This window comes from Pinus tabuliformis, chromosome 7 (assembly GCF_031772625.1).
Source record: "Pinus tabuliformis cultivar Carrire ecotype Pingquan chromosome 7, CPIR1, whole genome shotgun sequence".
NCBI lineage: Eukaryota > Viridiplantae > Streptophyta > Pinopsida > Pinales > Pinaceae > Pinus > Pinus tabuliformis.
Window position 1 is genome coordinate 569,602,225 of NC_142293.1, and position 17,901 is coordinate 569,620,125.

General features: G+C 39.1%; 1 protein-coding gene across 4 annotated transcripts in view; it reads left to right on the forward strand.

Moving 5' to 3' along the window:
• The window catches only part of BSK1 (BR-signaling kinase 1), a 202,526-nt gene that overhangs the window by 68,748 nt on the left and 115,877 nt on the right, over positions 1-17,901 (forward strand). For all 4 annotated transcript variants that reach the window (XM_089458521.1, XM_089458522.1, XM_089458524.1 and 1 more), the window contains exon 7: positions 12,944-13,029. In XM_089458521.1, the coding sequence (XP_089314647.1) occupies positions 12,944-13,029 (86 nt within the window). The remainder of the gene's footprint in view (positions 1-12,943; positions 13,030-17,901) is intronic.

Sequence of the window (17,901 nt, forward strand, 5' to 3'; positions counted from 1 at the left end):
AAACTGATCCTTCAACAAGTCCCTTGATCACTAACTTTCATCTGCTGCCTTCTTCCTTTATAGGGACATGGTATGCCTCTACTAGACCATACACATCTTCCTTCTAACATCTTTGCTTGAATGTGATCTTCTTGATATGAGTTACTGCTGTAGAATCTTTGTCCAAGAGGCCCTAACTGAAGACCAATAGCTCTGTGAAAATATCACTAGAAATTGTGCTAGAATTACCTTGATAATTTTGTTGGGTGGAGTACCCTAGATCACCATAAAACATTGCTAGGGTTTGCACCAGACCTCTTGCCAAAATCACCATAATTTTTTCTACTAAAGACCTCAGAAACTTCGCCAAAATGCTTCTAAATCTCGTAAAACTCTTCAAATTTGCCTTAGAATCCTTCGCAGCCTTATCAGAAGACCTGTGATCGAGTAATTTGAAATGAAAAATTCAAATACTTATTTATACAAGCTTAGGCGTATATTTTGGGGCCGACCTTGTTTCAATTTGTAGCTGACTTGTAATTTTGGTTCATGTTACTTTTTAATTTAGTCCCACATGTAATTATATCTTTGGCGTTTTCATTTGCAAGTCTCTGACTCTCTTCAATAGTAAGATTCTTCCAAATGCATTTCTCATCATCCATGAGTTTTCCCACATTTTGGACAATGGATTGATCTAGTTTTTGACTGTCGAAAGTGTATCACCATTATCTAGTACCAATCGACCACATGCATCATATGGAGCCATCCTGCAACCACAAATACTTTCATGTTGGGAAAATACACGCATTCGATTATGTGCATCATAAGCGACACTTCCCTCTTGAACCATGTCACTGTAGAACCTGCAACTTATCATGCGCAAGGGGTAGACAAAAGATTTATGAATCACTATTTCTTCCTTCTCTAGTACTTCACCACATCGATAATGAAGGGGTTCATGAAATACTTTCACATGCTTCTTCATCTCTTCTTGTTGAAATGCCCTATCACATTACCAACAGTGAACATGTTTTACAACTTCATCTTTTTAGAATATAGTGCCACAACCTTTATGTTGGCATGCTACATTGTGTCTCCTGAAATAGGGTTCATGAAGAGCAATTGTTCTGATAGGTATAAATTGTTAACAATTTTGCCATTGTTCAAAATCTGCACTTGGTTGGGAGGATGCACCAGAGTTTGTTGCTATAGCACTTGCTTTTCCATATTCGCTCCTCTTATTCACATTATGCGCCAGAGTCTCTCGCTGAATTCTCACTTGCAAGGCTTCTCTTTCCTCTTCAACATCATGGCTCCTTGATCAACCAACTTGGCTTGACATAAATGACAAACCTTTCAACAGTACAAGAACATGCTAAGTCACATGTATGACTCCCCTCGTGTTCTGTTATGAATAGAATTCATAACAATTAGATAAATAAAATAAATATTAATATTAAATAATTAAATATTATTTAGGTTAAATAGTCATTAAATTAAGTGAAAAGGCATAAAGGTCACCTGCTGAGGTATAAAAGCAGGGTCCACATTGTAATCATATATCATCTTATACAATTTTATATATTAATAAATTATTATATTAAATACCTGTGTGTATTTTTATATTAAGGTTTCCAAGCTACCAGTTTTCTTGCTTCAGCCATAGTTTTTATGCTACAGTGGTATCAGAGCCATGGCACACGATATAATCATGCGAGTCTTCGAACGTTGTTTGCAGCACAATGTGCCATTGCGTTCACATCCTGAATGCGTTGAGCAGTTTAGTATTCAAGAAGCATTTGAACGACTAGAAAAATCTTTTGCAGAAGTTAAAGAATGTCAAAACAAGATCAATAGTAAGGGAGATGATCTAGGTGAGGATTCAAATAAAGTTGATCGTGATGAGAATGAGCATTATCTAGACCAAGATAATGATTCTGATGGCGCTGATATAGATCAAGAAGATTTTGTTCAGAATAATGATAATGAACACAAAGATGTAATAGATAATGATCCAGATGAACAATATCATAACAAAGCGGAAAATGTTGAAAAAGATGAACAACATGCCCACAATCCCTTTACTCGAGAATGGTTTGACATTAAAAGAGCCATTCCGCAGAGAGAATTAAGAGAAGAAATGAAACATTTCACTGAACTTCATAGATTTCCTGCAGAGACTGTAATTTCTGACTATTCAAGAATTCTGGGCAAGGAAGACATGAAGCGACATTTACAGGAGTTACTCATATATGAAGCCAGACTGATCACAGAGAAGCAATCGGTGAAAATATGGAAGAAAATGAATATAATACGCTCGTTTTGCGAGTATCATTTACAGAACATAAAATCAACACCATGTCTGGAACAAACATCCATTGTAATATCTAAAATGGACTCATATGATGATATTCTTGAAGAATATATTGATATTCTGGTTCAAAAATTCGTTTATGATCCAATTTGCCTCGCTGTTTAGGAAGACCCAGCTCAGGTTCTTTATAACTGCAGTACACTGGAGAGGATTTAGGACACGATGCACGATGCTGTGAACCCATACACCCGTCAGCTCTTCGACATTAACAATGCCATCCCTCATTCCAAGCTGAGGCAACAGATGCGCCAATACATCCTTGACAACCCAACACTAAGTCTAACGTTAGGTCTCGAGGTTATTCCCGACTACACTAAAGTGTTGAGCACCAGAGAGATGAAGCATCTCTTCAATGAATTGGGTTTTCATTGCCAAAACCTTTTAGATTCTCATAGTCCAATTTCAAACGTGGATGAAAACAACAAGTATTGGAAGAATTTGTGCAGAAATTGAATCTGCTTTGTCTTTATTGCCAGTACATTGTAGAAAACAAAGTGGCTTTTTGGTCAATCAAGGGATACCAATACCTGTTCTAGATAGTTGACGAACCCCTACTTTCTCTATGCCATCAGTATTACTCTTCATGTGAGTATGCAAAGGAAGTGTGCATAGATTTGGCCAAAATCATGGATCTCATTGGTTTCGAAGACAAAGATATAATTTCCCTGCATGAAAATTGTGTGCGTGCCTTTGTGCGCATTCTCTCTGATCTCGTAGAGTCAAAATATTTGAAAATCCAGAGTATGGTTTTAAGAATTTACCGTCGAATGTTTTACGACTGCACAGTTTATAGTTTTGGAGTCATGAACGTCTTCTCGCATTATGTGGTTGGGGTTGCTCTGTATCTCTTATGGCGCCAGAATTCCAGAAAGTTGTCATATGACTGTGAGACTGTGTGCGCAAATAATATGCAAATGATGCGTTGAAGTTCATGTGTAAAGACTATTTTGATGTTGCATGTTTTTTATGGTGTGAATCTTATGACCTATGCGTTAAGCTCATGTGCCCATTATTCATTTCGAGGAGTGAGTTTGTGTGTTTGACTGGAATGTGCTGTTGTGCGTCGATGTTTGAATGGTGTGTTTATATGGTGCGTTGTTTATTTATTTCATGCAAAGAATCCTGCTTATGTTGAGTTTTGTGGAGAGTGATTTGAGGGCTGAGAACGATGCAACAATTATATGTATTTCAAAGTTTTGGGGAATGTTACACCAAAGTATTAATGCTGGAAGAATGAAGGGTCGTGGTCTCGGTCAATTGTCGTACCTCGTACCTTAAATACCAAAAAAAAAATAGTATAAAAAAATCAGCAAAAAAAAATAAAAAATAAAAATTTGATTTAATAAAAAAGAAAAAAAATAGAGTAATAAAAAAAATTTAGACTTGTTAAAAAAATTTATTATTATTAAAAAAAAATAAAAATTATCCAAGGAAATAGTACTGATAAGCTACATGACGAATCGATGACGAGACGATAGACATTTAAAGAGAAGAAAACCCCCAGCGTTAAAGCTTTGAGGACAAAGCTTTCGAAGGAAGAGGCTATGTTATGAATATAATTCATAACAATTAGATAAATAAAATAAATATTAATATTAAATAATTAAATACTATTTGGGTTAAATAGTCATTATGACACGTCGTGCCCGGTAACGTGTCATGAATTTCCAAGCGTGTCTCGATTTTTATGACGTGCCCTGGTTTTCGGACTCGTTTCCAGGACTCGGAACTGCTGCTAGGTTAAAGGGGGCGTGCTGCTCGGTTGACGGCTCATTCTGCAAGTCAGTTGGCAAAGGATTGTGCTGTTGCAGCGAGGAGCGGACCACCCAACGTCCACAGTCCACCAGTTCTAACTTCAAGTTCTGAGGTAAGTAGTCCAAGGTCCACCAGATAACGCAGTTCTATGTATCAACAGTGCCGGTTATAAAATTATGATGAAATTCGAGTACTTTGAACCACATTTATGTTACATACAATGATCTAAGGTTATGATAACAATCCAAATATGAAGTTCCTCCAGCGTAAAGCATATGAAGTCCATTCGAGAAGCACAAGTATCGCAGTGAATCGTGATACACTGATATATATATATTAGTGGTCATCTCTGAGTTTACTTGAGAAGCAAAATGCAAGTTTATGAATCGCTAATATTAATATATATATCACTGCTCGGCACAATCACTGCGAATTTCCAGTAAATAGAATCGATTGCATTGTGTAACCCTAACGCTGTAATTTATCAGTTACACGAATCCATGTTTCATATAAAAAAAAGATTCGATATCTTTAGAATCTGTTCAATTTTCCTGACTTTGGAACTGGACAGATTATTTCCATTTGATTTCCCTGCTGTTGAAATTTAAAACAACTGACAGAATAAAATGCACACACTGGGATTTTTAACTGGTAAATCAAATAACAAGCAGAAGGAAATGAAACCAGTTACACAGTTTTGATAGTATTAGTGACTAATTAGTAGGTTCAACTAGGTTGTCAATTGTACATTCGTGTACATAGAATCGATTACATAAACATTGTGTAACCCTGGGGCCTGTATCATTATAGTGATAACTGCACATTGCACAAAAATAAAAATGCTGAGCAGCCTGCTAGAAGGCAAGTTCGAGAAAGGCTTGACCACTATGACGAAAAAGTAGCCGTGCAGGAACATCACCAACTACAAAATTCCAATGAGATTGCAATTTTATTGAATGACAGATGTTTGTACAAGCCATAAGTTCACCTGCTTGAAAATTATAAAATCTATTAAAATAACTTATAAACACACTGCTGTAGCCTGTAGGTGCTCTTTCCTCAGTTGCACATCATCTATGCAATAAATTGGTAATGGTAACAAATTACAATTCAAATTAGTGTTGATTCTTGTTCATTTCTTTTGCATTTTTAAATCTTTACAACAGTTTGTTCATTTTTTTTACAGGTTGAGGTCATGGCTCAATCAAAGGCAGCAAGGAAGGGCAAGAATGTCATGGGTAGAGATGCCCTTCCTCCCCCAATATCATCAGAGTCTGCTGCAAGTAATGTTGAGGGAAGAGGACTTAAAGACAATGATAAATATCCATTGTGGAAATATCTCACAAGAGAGGATGGGCCAAACAACAAGGGAAAGGGAGGAGGCAATGTGCAATGGAAATGCAACTTTTGTAACATTTCTTTTAAAAGCACATATTACCGTGTGAAATCACATTTGTTGGCTATACCTGGTTGTGGGATTGGATCTTGTAAGGCTATTACTTCACAAAAGAGAAAAGAAGTGGAAAAGGAGGCCAATGTTGGTATGGAACATGTGGCACTGGCTTCAAAATCAAAAACACCCAAGGGCAAGAATGAAGACCCCCTTCCATTTTTGAGGAAAGCCACCACCAAATTTCCATTTGAGAGTTCTACTTCTACTGGGGGACAAGCATTAAAAAGAAGATCACTTGGTCCAATGGACAGGATTTTCCAAAAAGAGAGACGGGAAGAGCTTGATCTCACCATTGCCTTCTTCTTCTATCAAAACTTCATATCATTTAATGTTGCCCGTTCACCTTTATTTGTTGAGATGTGCCGAGCTCTAACTCAAGGGGCTCCAGCAGGGTATGTGCCTCCTGGGTCAGAGAAGCTGAGAACCACATTGTTGACGAAGGCAAAAAAAGAGGTGCAAAAAATGCTTGAGCCTATTATGGCATCATGGCCAACATCTGGGGTTAGCATTGTTTCTGATGGATGGACAGATCCAGCACGACACCCAATCATCAACTTCATGGTGTCTTCCTTGAATGGTCCAGTTTTCCTGAAAGCAGTGGATACACTTGGCGAATACAAGGATGCACAATTTATGGGTGAGTTATTTATTAGAGTTGTTGAAGAGGTAGGTGTTGAATCTTGTGTGCAAATCATTACAGATAATGCACTTGTTTGCAAGGCGGCTGGCATGATTGTGGAAGCTAAATATCCACAAGTGTTTTGGACACCTTGCATTGTCCATTCATTGAACTTAGCAATGAAATCCATTGCTTCTGATGTGCTTTGGATTGGAAGCATTATTGAGGATGCAAGACATCCGTAACTTTGTGCAAAATCATACAAATGCCCTCACTATCTACAAGGAGTACAACAATCTATCATTGTTGAAGATTGCTGATACACGGTTTGCATCTTCATTCATGATGTTGAAGAGGTTGAGGGAGGTCAAGACTGCTCTTGGGTCCATGGTTATTTCTGAGTTTTGGTCTTTTTGGAGAAAGACAGATCAGGCAGCCTCTAAAAGAGTGAAGGACACGGTACTAGATGATGCTTGGTGGGAGAGGGTAGATCTAATTATTCGGATCATGGACCCTATCATCTCTTTGCTTCGAGTTGCAGATACAGACAAACCCATCCTAGGAGAGGTTTATGAGGGATGGGATTCCATGATTGAGTCTGTGAGGAGCATTATTCTACAGAGTGAGTGCCCCCAGTATGAGACATCACCAGAGGCCTTCTGCGATACCATACATGATATTCTTGTCTGCAGATGGGACAAGAATTGTACACCTTTACATTGTTTGGCTCACTCATTGAACCCCAAATACTACAACCATGAGTGGCTGAATGGTGGACCTTCCCGCAGATTCCCTCCTCACATGGATGGTGAAATCTCACAAGGGAGGAAAGAGGCATTGAGGCGGATTTATCAGGATAGTGCATTGCTTGCTGAGGTGGAGGATGCCTTTGCAGAGTTTTCCACTGGCACTGGTCGATTTGGAGGTTATGATGTGATTAGAGACAGGGGGCTTAAGAAGCCCTATTCTTGGTGGGCAAATCATGGGGCAACAAGCCCTCCTCTTCAGCAGTTAGCCATGAGGCTCCTCTCTCAGGTGACTTCATCCTCTTGTTGCGAGAGGAATTGGAGCACATATGGGAATTTGCATACTGTGAAGAAGAGTAGGCTTGAGCAGTCCAGGGCAGAGACAATGGTGTATGTGCACACCAACCTTTGTCTTATTTACAGGCAGAGGGAAGAGTGGTTGAGGGGAAAGACAAAGATGTGGGATGTCTTTCCTGATGATATGGGTCTGGACACCACTGTTGAGTTGGCATTGGCCAACATGGATCTCAGTGATCCAGTGCTTGAGCCTGTTAGATTTGATGACTTAGAGGGGTCAACCTCCATACCAGCAGATGCAGAGGCGACTATGGATACAAGGGAGGAGGAGGATGCAGAGGAGAGCAGTGGGGACCATGATGATGGGGACAGTGATGCTGATTCTGATGCTGATTGATGCCTTGAGGCTTGTATACCTATAGTTGTTTTATATTTTCTATTTCTATTTGCCATTGGCATTGCACCAACACTACCTATGTAACAGATTTTGATTTGATGACTTAATGAGAAAACTACAGTTGTCAGTGTGTTTATCTTACTATCTTGTAGTTGTAAGTTGTCTTTCAGTTATGAATTATGAATCATGATTTAAATTTTTAATAAATTTATCATTTATTTGACCAGTACCACTGACATTTATTTGAATTTTGTATGTACTATGCATGCTAATTAGTAATAGGCATAGCTATAGATGAAGAATCAAGATCTATGTTTGAAATCAATAAATTTGTATCATTAATTAAAATTTGTGTAAGAAATATGATAATATCTAATTTTTAATATATATATATATATATATATATATTTTTTTTTTTTTTTAAATGTATATTATATATATATATTTTTTAATAAAATAATATATAACATGTCCTAACGTGTCCTGTTCCGGGGGGTCAGCGTGTCCCGAATCCGACACCACGAATCCCGAATCATACGTGTCCCGAATCCCTGTGTCAGGTGACTTAGTCTTATACAATTTTATATATTAATATAATAAATACTTGTCTGTACTTTTATATTAAAGTTTCCAAGCTACCAGTTTTCTTTCTTGAAACATAGTTTTTATGCTACATGTTCCTTGCGCCTTCTAGTAACAACCTCTATAACTACCTGAAATAAAATAAAATATATTTGAAATCAAAGAGGGAAGGGCATGTTCCAATGGTGGTCAAAAGGTTCCAAGTGTAGCTGAAAAATCTGTGGAATAGAGATGAGAGAGCATCTAGGTGAAGTGTGCCCTTCAAGATCATGCCATGTCACTGCCTCAACTAGCCAACAAATCATAAGTATTCTCTATTTGAAGTGTGCCCTAAGAGAGTGTGCCAAAGTGGTTAAAACTCAATACTACAAATTACACGTGTCCAATCGAAGAAAGTGTGCCCTAGAGAAGTGTGCCAATCTCTTTAAGGAACCAAAAAAATATTATATGCCTTGACAATTGTGCCCAAAAGGTGCACCACTAGAGAGCTCCATCTCAGTCCAAATAACCACTTCAAGTATGAAAAGGAACCATATAAAATAGGGCACCCAAACTATTAATGCTTATTTTGATAAATTAGATTATTTAATTGCTAAACAATTAAATCAACATCAAAATGTGTGCATAAAGGATGCTCAAGGATAATTGTTCTCCTCCTCCTAGTGGGTCACAAACAAACTAAATCACCATGAACATGTGTGTCAATGATGGGTACCCTTTAATGAAGTGTCCTTGTAAATAAAATATGTTCTCCCTAGCAAAGCTCCTCCATGATAAGAACAAATCGTAAAGTTCAACATAAAGTGCACCAACACTAAAGGATTATTGCATTAAAATTACTAACCTGAGGACAATGTTACATCACCATCAAATCATGATGTGATAACCCTTCTCTTACTCAAACTTAGGAAATAACATATCAATGAGGGTACAAACATCATGACATATTCCCCAATAGGCGATCTCTAGCAAATGTGACACGATAAAGTTAAATCACTTAGGAAAATCCATAAAGGCAACATGAATCATCCCAACATAGCAAAATCAGAAGAGAAAGGGACACAACGAAAAAGCTAAAACATCGAAGTTGCAACCATCAAGTGTGTCCCCCATCACACATCGAACATATAAGGACCATGTGGAACCCCTGCTTCTAGTGCCATCAAATAATTGTGCATCATGATGCAAAGGTCACTAGGAAACTTCTACAATCATGCAACGCATATCTCTTAACCATCATCATCTAATCCCTTTGGGGTCTAGAATCATCACCCACATGATACATCCAACATATGAGTATATTACAAACCACCATAATTGGATAGTATGTTCCACATCTATCAAAAGTGCAACTGAGGGGCGATCAATGAGGCAAACAAATGTGAAAAGACCACCTAGCAGAAAGCACAGTTGCCATCCAATTAAGGAGAAGTGAGACTTCGCCCACCAAAGATCTCCATCAAGTGAACAAATGCAATGAAGAGAAGCGGCTCCATGAAGATGTATCCCCCAAGTTTGTCCAATGCTCCAGATTACCAGCCGCAAATCTCCATCAATTTGATGGAAATCACAAGATGGAATCTCATGTAGAAATTTTGTGTCCTGTCGCCCCAACCTGGTTTCAATTTGTTTTTCTTATCATGTTTAATGCCCAAACCCCATGTTCATTGCTGATTTAAACATGAATGTAAAATTACAATTAAGACACTAGAAGCTACCACTACTTTTCACTTTCAGCTGATAGTTTCGCACTCATGCACAACAGTTTTGGACATTGACTTTTGGTCAACTTGACGCTGGAAAAACCTCGAAGGGAAAACCAATAGGAAGAGGATTTTTATTTTGCTTTTCTCAGAGAAGTTTTACAGCATTAAATACAACATGGGTACTTATCTCTCCCCTTGGAATTCAGATCAGCTTATACAAACTCGTGCTGCTGTCTTGGAATTTGTGCCTCAGTTCAGACCACTGCACTTGGAAATTAATGCCCTTGTCACTGTCATCCCCTCTAATTTCATGCCACCTAAGTTGCAGGAAACGTTGGAGAAGGGTCCGTTTCCAGCCGGAAACGAAACGAAAACGAGGAAGCTCGTACCGTGCAGCCTGGAAACGTGTTTCCGGCCGTATTGGCCCGTTTTTGGAGGAGGAAACGTGGCTAGTACGGCCGGAAACGAGTTTCCAAGTCATACGACGGAGTTTCCTCTTCTAACTTAAGTTTTTCTTGTATTTTTCTTTTTATTTTCTCGCTTCTAATTTTTTATTGGGCGACTAAAATATCTTCTGAATGCTTCTAGATGCCTCTCAAGTTATAAAAAAGAGGATTTTTTTGAGTGGGGCAGCCTAATGTTCAAATGTATGGCCCTAGTGCTGATATGCAGTTCATGCTAATGTTAAATTTTTAACATTACCATGAAATGACTTAGGATGTTGGATGGTGGTTTCGCCTCATTGGATTTCATATGGAAAAAGTAGAATTTTAGATCTCACTCAAAATCCAACAGACTTATTTGTTTTTTAGGATTTCCGGATTGGAGGGAATTGCATTGTTTCCATTGGATTTTGTCATGTACTAGGGTATGGAACTTGTATTTAATCAAGAGAACCAAGCCCTCTATGCAGGGGAGACTCCCAATAATCAAGAGCACGTAGGGTACTAGGGTATGGAACTTGTATTTAATCAAGAGCACTAAGGTCGCTCGACTATGTAGGAGGAGACTCCCAATCAAGCACGAGACAAGAAATTAGAAATTTCTCGTGGCTGATTTTGGATATTGATATTTTCATTATGTGATCATTCATGAGTAAATGTGATGTAAATTTAAAGAATTATAGTTTATGCATTGACAATTGACAATTTAATCATAATGCAATAAATTAGAATGTATCATATATGCTTTATGATTGCACATATTTCTTAAATGTCCTAATATATATATATATATATATATATATTGCGTTTCCCCGTTTCCAAAATTTGGGGGGTCACGTTTCATACCCGTGCCTGTTTCGGAAACTCGTACCTGTTCCCCGTTTCGTGCAACTTAGCATGCCACTGCTCAGCAATATGCCTTTGGTTTTCGTGCCTTGCACCAGCAAATTTCTCCCTCGAAATCTGCACTGTCATACCCAGAAAGTTCTCCTTGAAATCTGTGCTGACTGACCTATGTTCTTTCCTCAAATTTTGGACCTGTACTTGCATTGAAATTTGCGCAGGAGCTGCCTTGAGTTCAGCATTGAATCTCCTCGAAATTTGCGCTGGGTAGACTCCTGTAGCTGCCTCGAAAAACACTCTGGAATCTCTGCCTGTACCTTCTCGGTATTCATGCCTCTCTTCCAGCCTTAAACTTGGCCTGCTGAGGGTCTCTCTTTGCTGCAATATGGTCTCTCCTTCAGAAAACAATGGCTATCTCGGCCTTCACTTATTCTCCTCTTCTCCTCTTCACTTCCCCAACTCTACACATGAAGAATGAATTCTCTCTTTGCATTTTTCCTCCTTTTTAGTCTCCATATTGTTGAAAAGCCCTATCCCTAAGATCAAGGTCTCTTGATCAAGGGCGGATAATCTCACAGACCCCATCTCATGTCTCCCCTTTCATTAATGAGCCCCTCTAGTCACTTTAATAACTTTTTGTACCATGTACCTTTTTCTCATAAAATCACTTTAATATAATAAAGTACAATGTACTTTTAGAACTCATAAAGTGGCTAAAAAGTCACATGACTTTAATAACCGCATAAAGTCACACTAAAAAAGTGAGTTCACATGTTTTCCTAGGCCAAGGCAAAAAGCACTATCCAACACCTCCTTGGTACCTTTCTCAACACCTCATACAATATATGTTGTAACAAACTGCAGCCACTTTACTTATATTATCCCTCTGAGCTGTTTGACAGATTTAAAAAGGTGGGGTGTTTTACTTATCGTCTGAAGGTGTGATCTCAGATGGACTGAAGGCAGCAGGCATGGGGTTGATAAGAGAACCTGTATTTAACAATCTTAGGCCTGTCCACTGGAGCTGAGACAGCATTTGTAGAGTGACGAACTTGGGAGGGTAGAGGTGAGCTGTGAGTAGCCAGGGGTTTGCATGAGACAGTCCCATAAGAAGTGAGGGCAAAACCTCAGCAAATAGCAATGTGGGCATAAGAGAGTTGTGCGAACAATGTATCTGGTGGGACTGCTGTGGAAATCATTCTGAAGTGCAGGAGAAAGTCCTTTAATGGGAATGAACTGCTGCGTGGCATTATTTGCTGTGAAGAAGCAGAACCTTAAATGCCATCTTCCATATAGTCTGTTCTCAAGAAAACATTATTGAATGAAGATGTGCTTGTCAAATTGATATTATCATATTTCCTTTTATAGAGAGTTGATTGTTGCATCTTGCTGTGAAATTTAGAATTTTGACAAAATGGCTGGTATCAAGTGCTGAATCCTAAAATTTAACTATGCCAATAATTTTTTTGGAACTGAACCTGAAATTCTACATGCCATCATTTAACTTTAAAATTTAGGTACAGGGTGATGGTACACAACTAGATAGAAATGTCTGAAGTGTTTGATGTTTGATATCTGCATTGGAAGATGCTGGTTATTGTTATTTTTATACTTGCATGTTTATTATATATTGGGTAATATCACTATTTTTTTGTACTACTTTTTCCCAATTTCCTTTTGAAGATAATCTTTTCATTTTTATTCTAGTTCTTCTGACACCAATTTGTATTTTGGATATGATTTTGGCAGGAAGGGTCACACCTGAAAGCGTTATCTACAGTTATGGCACTGTTCTTTTGGATCTCTTAAGTGGAAAGCACATTCCTCCCAGCCATGTAATTGTTTCTTGCCCTCATCCCTCGTACAGAATTTTTTCATTTAAGCAAGTCTACCCATCCAATAACCTACTTCAGTGTCTTTTTTCTTCTTTTCACAAGAAAATCTTGGAAACTTGAAGAACAAGAGAAAGAGACATCCAGATAAACTGAAACTGATTGTTTGAAAAGAATATTGGGCCAAACAGCTGAAGAATGAAACTTGATAGCTATGGAAATTGCTATGCTGGCTTGTTTTCAATTTTTTGCAGTACTGCCAAAAATATCGTGTAGTCAAATTACACCCAAGAAGCAGCACTTGGTTATGCTGAACTTAGGATATTTTTTCACTTCATGTTTGTATTGAGTTAATATTTTAGGAGATCAGGGTAAACCTTTGTGTATCCTACTGTCTCTCATTATCTTGAAAGCAAGAATCGAAACAGTGGTGTTAATTCATGGTTGGAAGAGGCATTATATGTCAATATGTCATCAGTCGAATGGAGGACAGGGTAGGAAGCAATATGTCATCAGTCGAATGGAGGACAGGGTAGGAAGTATTTTGATATTTATTTAGGAATGGTGTGAACCCAGTTTTCTTGTGTGGGTCCTTAGAAATCCAAAGAAATGCATGAGCACAATACCAAACTCACATATGAACATACAAAAGGACTGATTTTGACAAGCTTCCATTTGGATGGAACAATTGAAATACATTTTTTCTTTAAAAAAATCCTACAAATCCACTCAAATCTCAATGGACATTATTAAACCTCAAATGGTTATTAGGGTTAAAAGAAGTTAAAGAAAATTACTTGAAGTGCTACATCTTTGCATGCTAGAATAGGTTGACATGGAATTGGGCTAGGATGAAGTAGGATAATTTCGGATAAGATAATTCTATTAATGTCCAACGAATCCCATAAATAGGTCAAAGGGACTGCTAGGTATATTAGAATCACTACACAAGTGGGAGTGCAAATGTATCTCCTATAGAATAAGAGCTTATCTATGAAATCTAAGACACAGAATCCAAATTCTATCATGCAATACTGAGATACAAAGCAGGGAACCACAAGAAGAAAGAAACCCTGTCTAGAGCTCAAGAGCAAGGAGGAATGTCAAGCAAAGATAGTAGGCAAAGGATCTCAATGCCCCCTTGTGCCATCACCTATTGATGAGAAGGAGAAGCAAGTTGCAACTAACCTTTGTGTTGGTGCTTATTATAGGTAGATCTCTCCTCCCATATAAGGCTAAGTCAAAAAATCTCTAGATGAAGAATCATCTGGATAAATTAGAACTGGAAGAATGGAAGAGTGAATCAATGGTCATGATGTCTAGAAGTAGTAGTTGTTTCCTGAGATTTGGAGGAAGTGAAATATCTATAGGGTTTGGAAGATGTGTCCCAAGGCCCGAATATGGCATTGGAACAAGGGTCTCTTTGGCAGAGATTTGATTTCTGTCTGTGATTTCACAGATCTGTAGGTGGAGGTGGATTTTCTCTCTACATGTCTCTTGGTGCCTCTGTTTGAAAGCATTGGGAAGGAGGTGATTGTCCTATTAGTGTCTAGTGGTGGAGGTGGTTTGAGTGAGGATGATCTAAGTGTGAGAACTTACCTCTTTTATACAGGCAAGCACTGCTGTGTGTGACTATTTGAAGAATATGGGGAGGGAATATTCGGACTTGTTGCCCATCCAAAGACATGGGTAAGCCTAGGAGAAATTTTTTCTCCTATATTGCAGCTTGCCAGCTAGAGGCTTTACCATGATCCATGGATAGCTGGCCTTAGATGCCTCCTATGTATGATCTGGTTAGCACATTCATTTAACTAGTCTATTCATTCGATAAAGGTGGGTCATCTATTGTGAGGTACATAACCATTTATGCTTTCTAGTGATTTTATTTAATGTTTAAGACATTTTAGTATGGATCACAGGTTGAAATTGGATTATAAACTAATATTGGTTGTATACTTGTTACCCTACATGAGCTTGGTGGTTATCATGTGTCCCTAGTCTAGTGTGACCTTCCTAATGGTCTTTTCTTTCACTATCTAGGAGAGGCACAAATAGGAGGCTCTGATGGTGGAAACACTCCATGTTATTCATACTTTAACACTTGTCATTCCCCTATATCTATTATCCCATCTTTTTATACACTTGTCATTCCCATATATCTATTATGCCATCTTTTGATTGGTTGTTGTAAGTAGCTCATATTGGTTGATTGTTGGAAAAGCAAGTAAAAGCTATTATTAGCTTGAGCTCTATTCCCTCTTTTGTAGCCACTCGTCTTTAAGAGTGTCCATGCATATCATGCTTGTCAAAGTAAAATGAACCCTCTATAAACAACACGACCTTAATGGAGCAATACACTGCCCATTATTAAAGGGGGATTGTATGATTGTTATTGACAAATCCATAAAGCTTGTTAAGCAAGCATACCAAAGCAAGAAGGAAAAAGGAAAATATTGGGGGCTTGGAAAAACAATGGTGAGGGAAGGTAACTCATGTAGTAAGTTTTGTTGGTTTTTGGGTAGCATCGGATGTGCTCTAGCCATGAAATTTGGTGGAGAGGCTAAGGCTCATGAGATCTCCAAGACTCAGAAATCATTGGAGAAATCCCACCCGAATGAAGAAATATTAAAATAATTAATATTTTTAATGGGTCCCTAAGTCTAAACTTAAGAAAATAAAAATATTAATGTGTATTAATATAAAATGGGTGAGAAAGTTCTAAGTGACGAGGATCAAGCCAAGTCTAATCTTAGCTGTTGATTAGGGACTTAATCTTGGCCGTTAAATCGTCAACATGAAAAGTATAAGAGGAGGCTTGAGGGTCACTTGGAGACACACCAAGAGAGATCAAGAATTCGATTTTCTGGGGCGAGGTTTGCTGAGGAAATCGAGTTAGTGATCAGTGGCAGCGAGGGGCAGATCAACAAGGGATTTTCATACAAGGCTGAAGAATACATAACAGAGAGGCATTGAACTGCCGAGAGAGATAACGTAGGCCCAAGAAGGGCTGACACAGAGGCCGAAGGAGGCAGCGCAGAGGGTCGTAGAGACTGACGCAGAGGACGCAAAGGGCTTCAGAGGCAATGCTAGGAAGATTCTGTGGGGCAGACTGAGAGCAGATCAACCGGGAGAGGGTGACGCAGTTCCTGAAGAGTGACACGGTTTCAAAGCAATGTTTGGAGCAACATTCGCTGTCCGGCACAAGGAACAATCAGAGTCACTGCTGGGTTAATCATCCGGTTGTTGATTTTCTGGAATATCTGTCTCTGGATAGAGGTACTACTGCCAAGGACATTCTCTGTTGGGTGAGCCAATTCTGGTACCCTAGTTGTATTCAAGAATCTGCTTAATAATAAAACCCTCATATCTACTGCACCAGTTTTCCCGCATTGGGTTTTTCTGTTTACTTTAGTGCATGATTTGTATATCTGTGAAGGCTGCATTTGTGTTTACTTCGATGTTTATGCAATTAAATAACTTGTTAATGTAAAGAACAAGTAGAAGATAGTAAACCAGAAATTGCAGTAGGGATTTTTGATGTGTTAGATTTAGGAATTTTCACATGATATCAGAGCAATTGCAAATCAAAGGCGACTAAAGACAAGCAGCAAAGAAGTAGTTGTCCTGAGAGACAACATTGTTCCAGAGCCAGAGACGCAGAAGGAGGAGGGACGTAGTGCAGAGAAGGTGACGCAGAGACTCACACAGTGCTTGCGTTAGCACTCTGAGCCAGGTGAAGGTGATGTAGTAGCTGGGAGGAGCCCACACAGTAGTTGCGTCGGCTATCCAGGCCGGCGCAGAGGCAGAGGGGGGACAAATCAGATCTACGCAGTGCCAAGTCATCTTTCTCAGCTAGGAAGGATTGACGCAGTGGCCAGGAGGAGCTGATCCAACTCTCATTGTGATTGCATAGAGCCAAAAGGGTTCAAATTCTTTAGTTGCTGGGGCTAAGGGAGCTGAGCATATTTTGATTTATGGAGTTGGCGGGACGCTGTTTCTGTGAGTGCAGAATAATGTCTAAGGAGATTGAACCAAGGTAGAGGGAAGCACTACGTCAACAGATTTCTAGCCAAGAAATCTATATCCGGATTGTAGCGACAAAGGAGGATTGGAGAGGAGTGATTCAACAGTGGGCCAGAGGATTTCCGAGAGGGAAATCAGGACTTAGCAAGATTCTAGAGAAGAAGAGCAGAGATGACAGTGAACAGATTGAGGGATCAGGACAGATTGGATGGGGCTTCCAATTTTGTCATCTGGAAGGCCAAGACCCTGGAAATCTTGGATAAACATCGCATCAAGGACTATGCCTTGAAAACAGTTGCGGTCCCAGTTGACCTTAATGCAGATGAGAAGTATGAGGAGGCCAAGGCAAAGGCGAAATGCATGATTCTAGACGGGGTGAAGGATCATGTCATACCACATACTACCAAGAAGAACACAACAAGGGAGATGTGGCAGACGCTAACCACCCTATATCGGGGCTGTTTCGTGCAGCGAAAGATGTTACTAGAGAATCAGTTGAGGTCATATCAGATGCAGAAAGGAGAGGAGATAGATCCGTTCCTTCTCAGGTTGCAAGGAATTCGTGACTAGTTTACTTTTGTGGGGTCTACACCGGATCCAGAGTTTATGTTCAGGATTGCTTTCAATGCAGCCTCAGAGGACTAGGAGACATTTGTCCAAAGCATTTTGGGCAGAGCGACTCTCCCCAGTTGGGAGGAGATGTGGGCAGCTCATTAACAGGAAGAGATCAGGAGGTTGACTAAGGCGGGGAGCGCTCCCCCTTGGCCCTGCTCCCAATTCACGCTCCGAGTGGGAGTGGCTTGGGAGCGCTCCCTGAAAAAAACGTTCCCTGGTTTTTTGGGAGCATTTAGT